The sequence below is a fragment of the Ammospiza nelsoni genome, chromosome 2, assembly GCF_027579445.1.
Source record: "Ammospiza nelsoni isolate bAmmNel1 chromosome 2, bAmmNel1.pri, whole genome shotgun sequence".
Lineage (NCBI taxonomy): Eukaryota > Metazoa > Chordata > Aves > Passeriformes > Passerellidae > Ammospiza > Ammospiza nelsoni.
The window spans coordinates 15336671-15353520 of NC_080634.1; the positions used below are offsets into that span (position 1 = coordinate 15336671).

At 45.4% G+C, this 16850-nt stretch overlaps 1 protein-coding gene across 2 annotated transcripts in view; it reads left to right on the forward strand.

Moving 5' to 3' along the window:
• The first annotated feature begins 12481 nt into the window (after positions 1-12481).
• UVRAG (UV radiation resistance associated) overlaps positions 12482-16850 on the forward strand; it is an 86858-nt gene continuing 82489 nt past the window's right edge. For both annotated transcript variants that reach the window (XM_059466036.1, XM_059466037.1), the window contains exon 1: positions 12482-12656. In XM_059466036.1, the coding sequence (XP_059322019.1) occupies positions 12576-12656 (81 nt within the window). In that variant the 5' untranslated portion in view covers positions 12482-12575. The remainder of the gene's footprint in view (positions 12657-16850) is intronic.

A 16850-nucleotide genomic window follows, 5' to 3' on the forward strand; every position in this document is an offset into this window, starting at 1 on the left:
ATGCTGGATTGCATCTCTGGTCCTCAGGTGAAGAAATCCTTCCAGCCCCTTCCAGTACTTAAAAGGGAGCTTCATAAAAAAGATTGACTTTCTATACAGAGTGCTTAGTGATAGGACAAGGGCCAAATAATAACTTCTATAAATAGGCAATAAACTTAAAGAAGATATTTAGATTGGATATTGGGGAGAAATTCTTCCTTGTGAGGGTGGTGAGACCCTGGCACAGGCTGCCCAAAGAAGCTCTTGCTGCCTCATCCTTGAAGTGTTCCAGGCCAGCACCATGGTTTAGTGGAAGGTGTCCCTGCCCCATGGCAGGGGAGTTGGAATGAGATGAGCTTTAAGATCACTTCCAATTCAAACCACTCTTTGATTGTTCTTGTCAGAGCCCCCAGACTTCTACTACTGTAAAGTGCTATATTCAATAGCTCACAGTGAGCTATTGAATAAAGTTCATGTGGGCTTTTCTAGTAACAAGGGAGGTTTTAACTTGTTTTTGGGCTGGGTCTGTCCTGTGAACCATGGAAGAAATCTATCAGTGCTGGCTGAGTTTCACAGCCTCACAATGCTGTTCTCCAAGGTGAAAGCCAAACTTGATATATGAAGTATATTTGCACTTCTGTGGTTCTTTAAGATCTCCCTGTCCTCCTAACATTCCTCATTATTCCTGCAAGAACCCTGATAAATCTGTCCCTCATTACGGGCTGGAAGAGGGGACTTTCCACTTTCACCAGTTTTTCCTCATGTGTTTATACATAGTTACTGTCCTGTTTTGTCCTCTTTGCCTCAAATCAGAGCTCTCCCTCTGGCAAACAGAGCAAAAGGGAACATGACTCAGTTTATGGAAAAGGCATGGCAGTTGGATGCAGGCCACCTGCAGTGATTTATCCCTTCCTTGACTGCCAGCCATGGGCATCCTGAGCACCTTACATGAATCCTGGCTTCAGTTTTGAGCCCTTTGTGACAAGAAGGGCATTGGGGACAGAAGTATGTCCACAGAAGGGAATGCAGCTGGGGAAGGGGCTGGAGTGCCAGAAGTGGCTGAGGGAGCTGGTGGGGCTCAGTGTGGAGGAAAGGACGCTTGGGGGGACTTTGTCACTCTCTACAACTCCCTGACAGGAGAGTGAGGTCAGCTGAAGGTGGGCTCTGCTCCTGGGGGACAAGGGACAGGACAAGAGGAAATGGCCTTAAGTTGCACCAGGGAAGGTTTTACACAGTATATAAGGGAAAAATTCTTCACTGAAAGGGCAGTCAGGCATTAGAACAGGCTGCCAAGGGCAGTGGCAGAGTCTCCATCCCTGGAGGGGTTTAACAGAAGTGTAGGTGTGGTATCTGGGGACATGGGTTAGTAGTGGGCTCGGTATGGAATGGTTGGACTCAATGGTCTTAGGGGACTTGCCCAATCTTCCTGATTCTGTGGGTCTGCTCAGCTGTTTTTTCCTGTTCTGTGAAGCAGGGCAGCATTATTTCCTACAGCACCAGCCATAAAGGTGGGATATCACCAACTTGCTTTGAGCCCCTTGTTAATTAGCATAGCATAAGCAGAATAATGCTGTTTGTAGTGTGTACACAGCTTTTTTCTTTTTTTTTTTTTTTTTTGATTCAATGTGGAAGTGGACCTGGGTCTAATGAAGGAGATTTGAAAAACAAACAGAGAGGACGTGCTGCCCCCATAAGGTGCCTGTCCGTAACTCCATGATCATGTAACAAAGCTCCCAAGCATTTTGGGGAAACGCCAAGCTAGGATATCATTCACCCAGACTAGAACAGCCTTCCTTTGAGGAGGCAGAGACCAGAAATAGATGCATTACCCTCTAAATGAACTTTTTGTCAATTTAGCCCAAGCAGCAGTACCACAAGGAATAGCAAATTATTTTTCTACTGTGCACATTCTCAAAGCTTCATGCTGTAAAATGATCCCCTTGAAAATGGTTCTGTTTGGCAACAGCTTAGATAATTGAAGTTTTTCCATTTAAAGAAAATCCATACTATCACAAAAATAGGCATATTCTTGCCTGTTAATGCCCGGGATTCAAGGGACCACATTAGGCAGCTGAAAGGGCAGGAAAAAAAAATGCTAATGTAGGCGTTTCTCTGCTTTGCTTTGTGGTTATCTTTTTTTCCTCTCAGATGGGGTTTTTGGAGTGAAGATGTTTTAACAGGTTGTAAAAGGCCATAATGTAAGCCTAGTGGGAATCTGAACTCCATCCACAGTCTGATTATTTACTGGGTCCCTGATTCCTCTTAGATCTGATCCACACTTCTAGCTAATCATACATTGGGAGCTTTTTCCCCCAGTAGTTTTTGGCTTTGGGGTGTGCTTTGATCAAGGCAGCAAAGTGCAGGCAGGAGCACCCTCCTGCCACATTTGACTGAGCCAATATTAGCCTCTATGCCAAAATGTCATACTGCCATTGTGTGAGATCTTTGGAACAGCTGAGCTTGATGATCTGAGAGGTCTTTTCTAGCCTGAATGATTCTGTGATTCTGTACTTTTATGCAAATAGGCTGTACAGCATCAGCAACCATAGAACCCATTCTTCTTCCTTTGTCACAAGAGGTCTGGATATCCCAAATTCTTTTTAAATAGATGTAAAGGTTTCATCAGTGAAGTTTCATCAGTTTCATCAGGATATTATGACCTACAGATGACACCTTATAAGTATCAAAGATAAGAAAGTCTTGGTGGCTTGGTATAATGACATTATATTGTCTGGGAGATGCTTACAGCCAATGGAAGTACAAAGTTTTGGTGCAAACGCTGTCCTGGGGAGGCTTAACAGCCAGTAGGCTCCAGTTCAATGCCTATACTGATTTTTTATCTTCTTATGTATATTTAGCTTTCATCAATGCTTTCATCCAGCAGAACCTTTTCATTCAAAGGGCCTTAAAGGTCTCCATAAATATTTTAAACAAGGATTTACTTTTCCCATAGATTAAATGGAATCACTTCTGGAGTGGAAAGCAGAACCATGACACATGAGATTAAGTGATAAAATCACATTACCACCTCTGCAAGATGAAAATGCAGGTGTACTAAAGGGAGGGGCTTTATTTCAAGCAGAATTCAGAGATAAGTTTCCTTCAGGGACTTATGGTAATGTACCAGGAGATATTTCATGACTGTACTTACATGGGAGCTTAGGAATTTTGCAATTCTTGTTTGGAAGACAGTTCTTGCAGTCCCAGTGCTTCTTTGTTATGTGGGGTCGGTGATCAGAGACAGAGACAACACACACTTTCAGGGATCCATGCACCAACAATGGATTTTATTGTTCATATAGATCCTCTTTATATAGGGGGTTTGAAACACCTTGGTCTAAACTGACTGGTCTGGTTTTAACACCACCCAGCTCTTTGACCAGCGTGATGTCTGTGGCTTAGGATGGAATGATTGGGTGCAGTCCCTGTTTGGGTTTGAATGTATCCCATCATTGTTCACCGAGGGACCGGTTTATGGAATTGGGCTGGGTTTCTTATTTACAGCTGAATTAATTGCTGAGCCACAGACCAGTTGTGACACTCAGTATTGAACCACTAGACTTTGGCCTTGATCTACCCACTGAAATCAGAAAGCATCTTCTGGTTGATTGACCTGGGCTTTTAATGTGGTTCCCAGTAGTAGCAACCACTTTGAGGTCAGTGGAAGTGATGGACCCCATGTGCTGTTCTCCTTCCTTTAATTGCCTTCTCATTTAAAATATATTTAGTTTTGTAGAATTACAGAATCATTTAAGTTCTAAAGCCTTTGAGACCATTGAGCCCAACTATTCCCCCAGCACTTCCCAGCCCACCACTAATTCATGTCTCCAAGTGCCACATCCACATGCAAGCATCTGTTAAATCCTGCCAAGAATGTGGGCTCTACCACTGCCCAGACAAGCTGTTCCAGGGCTGGATGACCATTTCCATGAAAAAATTTCCCCAATATCTAACCTAAACCTCCCCTCACACGACTTGAGGCCATTTCCTCTCGTCCTGTCCCTTGTTCCCTGGGAGAAGAACCTGCCTCCCACCTGGCTCCACCCTCCTGTCAGGGAGTTGTAGAGAGGGAGAAAAGCCCACCTGAGCCTCCTTTTCTCCAGGCTGAGCCCCCCCAGCTCCCTCAGATGCTCCTTGTCACACTTGTGCTCTAGTCCTTTCATTACTTTTCCCTATCTCATTCACAATATATATTTAAAATACATGTTTGAGTCTGAGAAGGAAGTTTTTTCCATGTTAATAATAGCCCTTTTAAGCACCAGGACATTAACAGATATTCTAAGCATCATTTGCCTTCCAAAGCACCAGGAGTCCTCTTCTGTGTCCTGTGTGGAAATTACCTAATGGTTATGAGCTGACTTGAAAATATCTTCTACTGAAAATGGATGTCCTCAGCTTGATGGTGTGTCAGAAACACAATGAAGTGTCTCTGTCTGAGATGAGGTTTATCTATAATGGGGCACTCAGGAAACTTATGGTAAATTAATTAAATCAGTTTTAATACCCCCATATTTATGTAGCTGATGGTGATGGTAAAGTGCAAACAATGGCCAGTTGCAAATTAATACAGTCCCCCTTGGAGTTTATTGCCTTAAAGACTTATATTACTATTAATTTAAAACCAAGGCCCTCTACATTAAAGAGATCTGACCTTTACTGTGCTTTTCACTGTGAGCTTCTGATACATTGCCTAGGGATTACCAGGACACCTTAGGGATCTGCAAGTGTCTCACAGCAGTTCAAAATAACCTCTGTGAAGGGAGCAAACATATTCAGCTGCAACTAGAAATACAGATCCTAAGAAATACCTTGGACACAAACAGGTGCAAAGTTCAATGCCCACAAAACCAGTCTCTGGTTTTAGTCACTATTGCTTGAGATTGGTCCCTCTCAAAGGAAAGCTAAACAAACTCTTTTAACCCCACATCTATGGCTGTAAAATACATTTAATACCCAGTCAGTGCAGAATTTGTCCTTTCATCCATGTAAAAGGTTCACAAACTTCAAGTATTTTGCTCTGCATTTGGAATGCTTCTACCCATCAGTGAAGTATGTTGTCTCACTGGAAGGATTTTGCAATGATCTCATACCCCAATAAGAAGCATATCTGACCTGATCTGTGGCAGAAGTAGGAATTAGCCATAAGGTCAATTCTTCCCTTCCCAAAGGTGCTACCCTGCCAAAATTTGCAATAAAATCTATTAAATAATATTTGTAATAACTTGCAGGTAGTCCACTGTATGTAATTTCGAAGGATATGAGTCCATGTATCTCAACGTCAGTGCAAAAAGACTACAGATAAAGTAATGCTTCCAGAAATGGCATTTAAATATTCCAGTGTAATTGCTGGCAATTCCTCACTGGCACTTCATACAGCTTTCTCCAGGGCCTTCTCAAAAATACACTTAATTCTGCAGGAGTCTTTACCAGATTTTGTTAAAATTGCTTTTTGGAATTTTGTTAGTAGCAATTTTAATTATCTTCTGGCTTTGACTTTAAAAAAAAAAAGTCCAGAAGAAATGCCTTCTGGTATTGCATAATGTCTAAGTGAGGAGCTGCCAGTGTGAGTTTAGACAACACATAAACACAAGACAGAGTTGGTAATCTGGTGATGTTTTTGATTGTTGAATTCATCTGAGGAAAACTGAAGATCACAGAACCACAGACTGGCTTAGACTGAAAAGGACCTTAAAGCTCATCTTGTTCCAGCCCTCTGCCATGTGCAAAGACACTTCTATACCAGCCTGCTCTAAGCCCCATCCAGAGCTTAGAACACTCCCAGGGATGGGGCAGCCACAGCTTCTCTGGGCAACCTGTGCCAGGGCCTCACCATTCACAGGGAAAAATTTCTTTGAAAGATCCAATTTAACCTTGCTTTCTGTCAATGTCAGGTCATTCCCACTTGTCACAGACTCACAGAACATTCTGATCTGGAAAGGACCCACTAGGATTATTCTGTCCCTCCAGGTCCCTGTCCAAAGTCCCTCTCCAGCTCTCTTGCAGCTCCTTTAGGCACTGGCAGGGGCTCTGAGGTCTCCATGGAGCCTTCTCCAGGCCGGGCACCCCCAATTCTCCCAGCTTGTCTGCAGAGCAGAGGAGCTCCAGCTCTTAGAACATCTCTATGGCCTCCTCTGAACTTGCTCCAGCATCTCCACGTCCTTCTGATGTTGGACCCCAGAGCTGGAGGCAGCTCTGCAGGTGGGATCTCACCAGAGCAGGACAGAGGGGCAGAACCCCTTCCCCTACTGCCCTGGCTGTGGGATCAGCCCAGCACATGGGGGCTTCTGGGCTCTCAGCACACATGGTCAATCCTGCTGAACTTCTCACCCATCAATACTCTAAAATTCTTCTCCCCTGCTCATTCTTTGCCCAGCCTGTGTTTGTGCATGGGATTGCCCTGACCCATGTGCAAGACTTTGTAGGAATACAGCTAGAAAGCCAAGCTGGCAGCACTGTCCAGCTCATGACAGAAGTGGATATGTTAGCTTTAGTAGGCTGCAAGCCTTGGCAACAGAAAGCAGAACCCTGAAGAAGGAATGCAGAAGTTAGCAGTGTGCTTTGTAAGCAGAACTTCCATGAAATAACACATACCTGCACTAGTTAGTAGGAGGCTCTGAATTAAGCAATGTTACCTAGTTACATAAATGTTATAGTTGTTCTATTTTTACTAATTGCTGAAAAGCTCTATAAGCTCAGCTTTGTGAATCAATAAATGGCTCCATGTATGCAAACCGTGGAGTCCACGTCTCTTTCATCAATTGCCGTCAGGATCTTGGACATGGTCTGGTTGAACCTCACAAGGTTCACACAGACCCACTTCTCCAGCCTGTCCAGATCCCTCTTGACACCATCCCTTCCCTCTGCACAGCAGACACACCACTCAGGCTGGGTAGATGGGGAGGTTATGGATGTGGGAGCACTGTGTGCATCTCCACCCGCCCAACCGAGTGCTCTGTCTACTGTACTTGCTGCAGCTGCAGGAACTTGCCAGAGAAGTTCTCCATGTGCCTTGAAACCTGTGGCTCCTTTGGAACCCATGGCTTACTTGGAGCCCATGGCGTATTTGTGCTCTCTGTGATATGGCCATTTTCTTGTCCAGAGAGGGATTTACAGCTCACAGCAAAACTCAGCATAAGAAACACACCACTTAATTTTTGCTTCTTTGAAGCAAAGAAGCTATGAGCTTCTTTGAAAGAATCCAGCCCAGAAAACCAATTGACCTGTGGGAAAACAAACAAACAAACAAACAAACCATCAAATACACATGGATATGTCTTTGCTGAGTCTCATACAGCCATGGAGATGTGAGATGCTGGGTCCTAGACCATGAAAAGTTGCTGCACCCCTGCTCAACAGATGCACTGCTGAGTCCAGGACCATCCTATGAATGCTTCATCCAGAGCCAAACCTCACCATGGACAATTATAGAGAAACCTTCCTGAATCTGGACTCATCAGAAAGTGCAAGATTTAGGGCCTGCATATCACACTCCTTCTTGCCAGGAACCCTTTGGTTTTAGTTTTGGTTTGAAGCAGTCTCCACTCTCCATGACAGTGTAGACAGTGCAGCAGCTATTCTCAGCCCAGATTTACCTATTTTCAGATAACAGAACTGATGCATCTGCAATGACTTACATGATGCCCTTAACCATGCTCATCTTTTATGATAACACACTGCAGGAACACCCATGGGGACATAATAAAGGTTTACTGCAATGAAGACAGATAATGACAACCTTTGGATTTAGTTAAAAAATTCAGATGACTGTTGTTATCATATTTCTAGAGTCCCATGCCTTCTGGCTGGTTTTCTCACAAGCAGCTCTTCACAGCAGTGTTGTTCCTGCTTCTTCATCAGAACTCCTCCAAGGCTCTCCCTGACTGGCCAAGCCCACCCCCTTTTATCCCAGTTATCTTCACTGGCTACAGCTGCAGCCTATTTAGAACAACTAGGATCCAGGCAAGGCCACTTATACAATAGATATATGTTACTGAGACTCATAGGCCACTTATACAATACAGATATTTTACTGTGGCTCAAAGGCCACCTACAATACATACTAAAATTCAGTGGCCACCTATAGATGACAGTTTCCTAGGGCATCAGTAAGTTACACAGGGTCCTGTGTAATGCCATATACATGGGTGAGTTGGGCAGTACTGCTCCAGCATTACTGCCTCCAGTGACTGCTCATAATTAGGGGCAAAAGAAACCACTCTCCAGCTGAAGCTTGAAAATGCTCTGCTTAAAATAATCCAACAATCCTAATTAATGAGCAAATTATTGCAAGCTCTATAATTCAGGAACAATCTGGGTTATTAAATGGCTGTCATCATGTTGAATGGTCATTGAGGTGAACTATATAAGACAGGTACTAAGCCTCTCAAAACTCATGAAAATCAGATGTAAATCTGAAACCTTATCCCTACAAACTTCTCCTTTTATAATGCCCTTGGAAATGGTTCTTTCTCATGCTGACATAACAAAACCTATCAATAATTCTGAAATTTAGAATAAGGCCAAAGCTTGAGCTGGTGTGAGCTGGAAAACTGCCAGGACTTCTTTGCAGCTGTATGAGTTCCACTGCTACAAAATCAGCAATATATCCACATGGGTTTTGGGGTCATATTTGAACTTTTCTCTGAGCAATATTTTACTTTTTAGTCCCTGAATTGTGGTCTACATCAGTCTACATCAAGCAGCAAATGCAATCTCCTTATACAGGGCAGGTGAACTGCTATGGTAAATAAATTATTTGACTTTTCTAAGCATCACTATTTTATCATCACAGTCTGGTCCTGTGGAAAAGAAGAAAAGTAGGAAAATCCTGCTATGGTAATGACATATGGACTTAAAATTCAGCAATTTTCACTGTGTAAATTAGTGTCCTGGTGTTCTCTGGGACAGAGTTAATTTCCTCCCTAGTACCTGGTATGTGGTTGTGTTTTGGATTTAGGATGAGAATAATGTTGATAACATACTTTTTATAGAAGGAGAAGGTGAAGAAGTAGGGGAAAATCAGAAACATCATGTTTCATCTGAGGATGGACTTTTTTTTAAAGGATGTTTGGGGTTTTTTATATTTTGGGCAAACAAGCAGTGGCATTTTCACACTGCTTCCATAAGTTGTTTTTAGTGATTTATCTCAGGAAAAAACTATTCTTAAAGCTGTGATCTTCTTTGATTTTATATCTAAGTCTAAGCTAGAATTAGTTTTGCTCTCTGAGGAAACATATCAAGAGTCTCCAAGGCAGAAAGCATTCTCAAAATTTCTTGATGTTTACATAATTTTGTCATTCTGAATGCATTTTTCACACCTTGAGCAAAGAAAATCCCCACATTTCATCCTAAAAATCAAGATTCAATCGTCCAAGGTGAAGATGGAATGCTTAAAAGGAAGGAGTGTCTTGTACTGAACCAGGAACCAGGAGGTGAATCAAACTGATACAACCGGTCCAAAATCACTGTGTTTGAAGTTCCTGATCTCAGCATGTCTCAGGAGTCTGGGTGCTTGAAAACAGAACACTGGCTATAAAAAATACTGAAATAGAAGGTTTTTTTTTTTTTTAATCAGAAGGAAAAAATAATGGAGACACATTTTTTTTCCCAGAAGATCTTCCAAAAAAGGCCACTGTTTTTAATTAATTTTCCTGATCAGAGACAGCAACATTCTCTACTCACACACGCCAGGCTCAACGATATCCAAAATTTAAGCTTGAGGTATCAGATCTATTTGATGCCTACATGTAGAATCAAACAATTTGGGAAAAGAAGTCCATATAGATATGTTACTATGGGATAAACCAGGGAATCATGCAGAAGAAAAGTTTAGCATCTCCATTTCAACTAGGGAGCATTTTGGAGAAAAGCAGACCATGGTGAGTAGCTGCAAAGGAAGGAGCAGGATGGAAGATGACTTCATGCTACAAGGATGGAAATCAAACCCCAGAAAATATGACTTTCCATTTCAGTTTTTATTTTACTTCCTCTTTTTAACAAGTTCACTTTTGAATACCTTAGACCAAAATAAGTGCTAAAGACAACGTTGTCACAGCACCTCACTGGAGCATGGAATGTTACAAACCAAGGAGTATTGTAGGTGAATGAAGGCTTGCTGGGCTTCCAGCAGGATGCTCTCCATGCTGTGGGAGGTGCATGGTGCTGAGGACAGCAGGACTGGAGGAGAGGAGGAGCAGAGGATGGGGTTTTCCAGCACCGCACAGCACACTCAACCCTTTGAGAGCAGCATTTCCAGGGAAGCATTTCCAGTGCTGTGGCATGCATTAGGGACAGGCATTCCCAGTGCCACTGCAGGGTGGCAGATCTGGTGTTCTCAGTCAGGTGTTTTGGCTCAGTCCTGATGGTCCCTGGCAGTGCCATGGGGATGGGCATGGTCATATTCATGCCATTGAATGTGACCACCAACACTAGGTAGGTGCTGCAGAGTGCTCCTGGAATGGACAGCCCTGGTGGGCACAGGCACAGGACTGGTGCTCTGAGAGCTGCACCCTGCGTGGGGATGGTGCTGTTCCAGGTGGGCATGGTCCCCTCCGTTCAGGATGGATGCTGCCTGGGTGGCATGGGATGGAGGTAGATGCTGAGGGGATGGTTGCATTGGGCTTTGGTGTGCATAGGCATCATGGCTGGTATGATGTGAGGAGAGTTGGCTGATGTGGGATGGCTCGGCATGGAATGGGATGGGTCCATGTGCTGTGGGAAGGGTTTGTCTGCTGGTTGGCATAATGAGGGGCAGGTTGGTCTGTTGTTGGGCAGGTTGGGGTGATGATATGAGGCAGGTTGGGGTGACATGGGGCAGGTGGATGTGCTATGGAGAAGGCTGGCGTGATGCGAGGGAAGTGGATGTGATGTGGGGAAGGTTCACAGAATCACAGAATCATGGAATAAGCTGAGGTGGAAGAGACTCATCAGGATTGTTAACTCCAGTTCCTGGCCCTGTGTGGGACACCACAACAATCCCACCCTGTGCCTGACAGCATTGTCCAAATGCTTCTGGAGCTCTGTCAGATTTGATGCTGTGACCACTTTCCCGGGAAGACCATTCCAGTGCTCAGCCACCCTCTGGATGAAGAACCTTTTTCTAATATCCAACTCAAACCTTTCCCAACTCAGCCTCAGGCCACTCCTTCAGCTCCTGTCACTGGTCACCAGAGTTAAGACACTGGTATATGTCCCTCTGCTTCTCCTCCTGAGGACACTGAAGACTTCAACGAGGCCTGCTCTTGTTGCTCACTCTCTTTTCCAGGCTGAACAAAAGTGACCTCAGTTGCTCCTTATAAGTCTGTCCAGACCCTTGACCCTCCTTATGGCCCTCCTTTGTGTGAAAAATGCCAATCACTTGTTGTTAAAATGTTAAAAGTTTTATACTAAAAAATTGGTTATAAAAATAGTAATACAATTAGAGTAATAATAATTTGGACAAATTGAATTAGGACAATATGAGACAATAGAGACAAAGAGTTACAGATGTCCGGGTACCTTTTTCTGGGCAGCAAGAGTTTGAAAAAGGACACCCATTAACAAAGGATTAACCCTTAAAAATAACAGCCTGTTGTATATTCATACACCTCATACATGATGCATAAATTCCATTCAAACACAGGATTCTGTCTGGTCAGTGTCAACTTCTTCCTCTGAATCCTAACAGCGCTTTCAAGGTGGGAAGAAGTTTGTTTCTTTTGATAAGAGCAATAAATTCTTTCTCTCTGAAAGATTTAGGTGTCCTGTGGCTGCTATCTTGCTGCGAGTCCTTTCTTTAAAAAAAAGTATCTTACATAGCATAGTTTCTATTTTTACATTTTTTATAACCTAAAACTATATTTAGCCCACTACTTAAGAGCAATAATACAGCATTACTTTCTAACACAACACATATAATGTTCATTTTAATATTTGCGAAAAGCCAATCATAAAATACATCCATTTTTCACATTTGGACCCTCTGCAATAGCCTAAGGCCTCTTTTATATTGACATGACACAGGGCAGGCAGGCGGGCCTGTTTTGGGGAGGTGTCACATGGGGCAGGTGGATATGATGCTGAGCAGGTCGGGCTGATGTGGAGGGGGTGCTGAGGGTGACACCATTCCCGATGCACAGCGCGGGGCCCGGCCCGGCCTGGCCGCCCCTCAGGGTCGCCATGGCGACCGCCCCTCGGCCCCTCCGCCGAACTATTTTCCGTCCCCTCACGTGATGACAACAGCTCCCGCACACGTGACGGAGGGCGTGCTGTCGATCAAACTCCATTTTCTCCAATCATCGCCCGCAATCGGGCGCCGTCCCGCCTTCCGGAAGCGGGCGCTCTAATCGGCGCCGGCGCGCGTTCCGGCGGTTTGACAGGGCCGGCGCAGCGGGGCGTTGATTGGCGTCAGGCTAAGCCAGTTGCAAGTCGAGACGGAGCGCGGGGTCCCGCCCCCGCGGCGCGCCGGCCAATGGACGCGCGGGAGGCGGAGCCCCGCCCACCCCCCGGCACTGCGGTAATATGGCTCCGTAGCGGGCGGCCGGCTTGGCGTTGCTGCCGCCATTAACCCCTGCGCGCCCGGCGGCCTCGGGGGAGCGGAGCGGGGCCCCTGCGTGAGGATGACCTCGGCTGCCGGTCCCGCCGCCTTGCCGCCCGGCTCCGCCGCCCGCGCCCTGCATGTGGAGCTGCCTTCGCAGCAGGTACGGCGGGGCCTCGGCGCGGCGCTCGGAGGGGCTGAGGAGGAGGAGGAGGGTGTCCTGAGGTGAATCAGGGGTGTCCCCTGAAGTGTGGGGTGCCCTGAGGTGAAGGGGATGTGCTGTTTTAGGCGTGGGATGTACACAGGGGCGTGCTCACTGAGGTGTGGGCTGTTCTGGGGTGCAGGGAGATGTTTCCTGAACTGAGAGCAGCTCCCTGAGGCGTGCAGGGCTTGTTCCCTCGGGTGGATGGGGCTGCTCCCTGCGGTAAAGGGGGGACAGGTACTCCATGGGGGGCCAGTGGGGCTTCCCCGAGGTCTGAGGGAACCTGAGACAGAGTCCCCAGGCTGATGGAAGGGGGGTCAAGGGACAGTTTAAACACCTTTCTCGCAGGCTGGTAGGAAGGCCAGAGGCAGCATGGGGGCAGGGGTCTGTGCCTCTCTCCCGGGGGAGTCGGGTGCTGTTTCCTCTCCCAGAAAACTACTTCTGTGCCTGCAAAAGATCAGACTAAAGGTGAGAATTGCAGCAGGAATAACACCGTGAAAATCGGTGTTAAACTTGGGCACCTCGTGGGGCTGGAGCAGCTGGGGTGTCCCCCTCCTCCTTCTCTTGCAAGTGTGTGGATATAACATGAGGGGTATTCTGAAAAGTGCTGAAATGTTCTCTCCCCCTTGCGTCCTTCCTTCACCCAGCTGTGTTTTTCCTGTTTGCTGATAGTTGGCTTTTGGCTTACTGGGCATTTGTCCCATGTTTTCATTTTGGAGAGCAATGATTTTAAGTGAGGAAGACTAGGTTCTGCTGAGCATTGAGCAATCCCTATCAAACCGACTCTGTGCCCTTTCCCCTCTTGCATGTGGTCGCTTTGATTGTGCAGGAGCCAGAGCAGGACTGGTGAAAGCAGGAGTAATTAGCAAAATTTTGCTCTTTTTTTAGAAGTAGTGTAAGATGTGAATGTTGTTTTGGCTCATTGACTCTCAGTGCAGTGGATGTTATTATGAGTTAGCCACACAATCTGTTTTACTAGAGCTATGGTGGGAATATAAAGAGTACCTAAAGAAAAAATCAATAGATGTTAATGAAGTGGATCTATAACTGCTCTTTTGTTAAACATGTTATAGAAGACATCCACTTGGGGGCAAAGGAGAGAAATGGAGGTGGCTGTTGGCCACCACTTGTGAGCAAGTGCTTACTCTGAATTGTGGGTCTGCTCTGTGTTAGTAAACATAAACATGAATGCTGCTCTGTACGAACAGGAAACAATGGATTGTCCATGAGATCAAGTATGGCTTTCTCCTTGCTGAATTTTTGGCTTTATTCTTTCTCAGGCTTGTGCAAGGACCGAGTGAATGCTGCAGGGAGAAGCCTGAGATATTAGTCATTGGATTTCATTTGTGAAAGTGAGACCAAAACACAGGGTTTTTCTTCTAGGAGCAGACACTTTTACAGGAGTTCCTAGGAGCAGAAATTGAGTCACCAATTATAGGCTGTTCCAGTTGAGTAAATACTTAGTGAGGATGCTGCTTGTATGTTAATTGTAGCGAGTGTAGGTCTGTGACAGACTGAGGTATCCTGCTGTGTGCTGTGCCAACACAAGGACCATATGCTGAGGGATCTGTGTGCTGTGTTTACTTGGAATCAAAGTGAGAGGCTCAGCTGAACACACTGATAGCAAATCACCCTCTTTCTTTGTATTCTCTGAGCTCAAAAGTTTGTTACTGAAATGCAAGATACCTTGAAGGGGCTCTGTTGTGGTGTGGTGTGGGCTCAGCATGCTGGAGCTATTTTACTGCAGAATTATGAGAAAGATAAGTCATTCCTTCCATATTGTACCACCTCTGTAATGCCACAGTCTGGCTGACCCAAGCTATGTGATGCTATGCAAGGTAATTGTTGGCTGTGTGCCAGCACAAAATCAGCTCAGTGATTTGCTTTAGTAGCTTTCTCTAGGACACCCAAAGCTACATTTGTTTGACTATAAGATGTTATAGTGACTATAAGAATTGAGAGCAGGATGGTCTGAGTCATGGCTATAATTCTCTCCAAAGACAAATTCTCAACTGTGAATTCAAAGTGAGTGCTTTTAATGACTGAAGTGACTTTTTAAGGGCAGAAGTACTGCCAGTGTAATTTGGATTTAGTCTAGCTTTAATTGTTCCAGTAACATTCACATTGATTAGAAAACAATGTTCCTGCTACTGACACTCTTGCAGGAGTGAAAAGTCTGAAACCTTTTGCTGCTGTGATGATACTTGTGTCAAAAGTGACTGACCTCTTCTGTAACTTGTTTGTGTGGTGGGATGACTGGGGCAAAGAATGTTTTTTGCTGTTGTATTCCGTATTTTAAGAAAGAGAAATAGAGGATATGGCTGTAAAGAAATGCATAAAATTCCCATTTGAATCCCTTGGTAATTGTGTCAGGATGTTGTTTTCTTTTGCTGTACAAGTTGGCACAACAGAACTGAAAATGTGAAATAACTACACTTCAGGAGCAGAGATTCTTTAGTAATCTCTCTTTGCAGTTGGTAGATGCAAAAAAACTGGGAGTGTCATAATAACTTAAGGATTTCTGAATGCTCACACTGTTCAATCCTGTCATTGGAAGCAGTTCAAAGCAGTGGAGGGGTTGGGGACCCAAACCTTTCAGACTCTTCTACATCCTCAGTGGAAGGGATTGGACAGAAAGATGCAGCCTGAGTGTACAGAGGCAGTCATGCCTCAGTCAGATGATCTGCTGAGTGCTGCTGTGCTAATTGCTGGCCAAAACAGAGCTCATGTGTGGTTGTCCAGGGACAGCAAAGCACACAGTCATGGACTGCAGAGCCACTGCCTGGGAGGGTGAATGTGAGGGAGGGAGGGAGGGAGGGAGGGGGATCTGTCTGCTGAGTAGGGATGTGCTGGTAAGGAGGCAAGGGGTAAATTGTGCCATTGTGCACAGCCATGAGTAGTGTCAGACCAGGTCTCCCAGAATTTTCTGTATCTTTCAGTTCACAAGCATCTCTTGACAGTGAAAGTTTCTGTGGAGAGGAGCAGCAATGAGGTTTTGGCTACAGGTGTCAGAAGTGTGTTTTAGGGTAGAGCAAAACAGAGCAACCAGTTAGTGAAACTTGTCAAGGACACTCTGTGGCCTCCATTAACATTAAGGCTGGGGTTCCTAAAGCTCCACGTGGAGTTTTATGCACTTGTATGAGTCCAAGAGCAGTGCTCATTGTACATGGCTCCTGTGGCTTCCACACCAGCACCTCTACCCCTCAGGGTCTGACCGTCCAACCACCTCCTTATCCATCTAACAGTCCACTCATCACATCCATCTCTCCAGTTTGGAGAGAAGGTGTTGTGGGGGAGTGAGTCAAAGGCTTTACAGAAGTCCAGATAAATGACATCTGTAACTCTTCCCTTGTCCCCTGATGTAGCCACCCCATCACAGAAGGCCATCAGGTTGCTCAGGCAGGACTTTGCTTTGGTGAAACCGTGCTGGCTGTGGAATCACCTCCCTGTCTTCCATGTGCCTTAGCCCAGCTCCTCAGAGGATCTGTTCTGTGATCTTCCCAGGCACAGGGGTGAGGCTGACAGGGTGGTGGCTCCCAGGGTCCTCTTTTCTGGCCTTTTTAAAGATGAGTACTATGCTTCCCCTTTTCCAATCACCTGGCACTTCACCCAACTTCCACTATCATGGAGAGTGGCTTGGCAACTAAATCAGCCAGTTCCCTCAAGACTCTGTGATGTGTCTCATCAGGTCCCATAGACTTGTGCACATTTAGGTTCCTCAGGTGGTCATGAACCCAATCTTAGAGTATGAGGGGCTTTGTTCCCCCAGTCCCCATCCTGCTGTCCATCCCTTCAGGATGTGCAGGAAGAGAGGTTGTCATTGGAGATGGAGGCAAAAGAGTTGTTGAGTACCTCACCCTTCTCATCAGCTGTTACCAGTTTTCCAGCATTATTTACCAGGGGGAAACACCTTCTTTGGCTTTTTTTTCTGGGTAGCATACATGGAGAAGCCCTTCTTTTGTGTCTCCTACCAGGATCGGTTCCAGATTCAACTTGGGTTTCTTTCTTTCAAGATGTGCATCACTCATACACAACATTTTGGGCAACATGGCAGAAAGGGGGGCTTCAAAATGTGCTGGCAGATGTGTTTGAAGGGTCTTGTGTAGGAAAAGTGAAGAAAGTTACTGTATGGGCCCAGGGCTGTTCATGAATGAG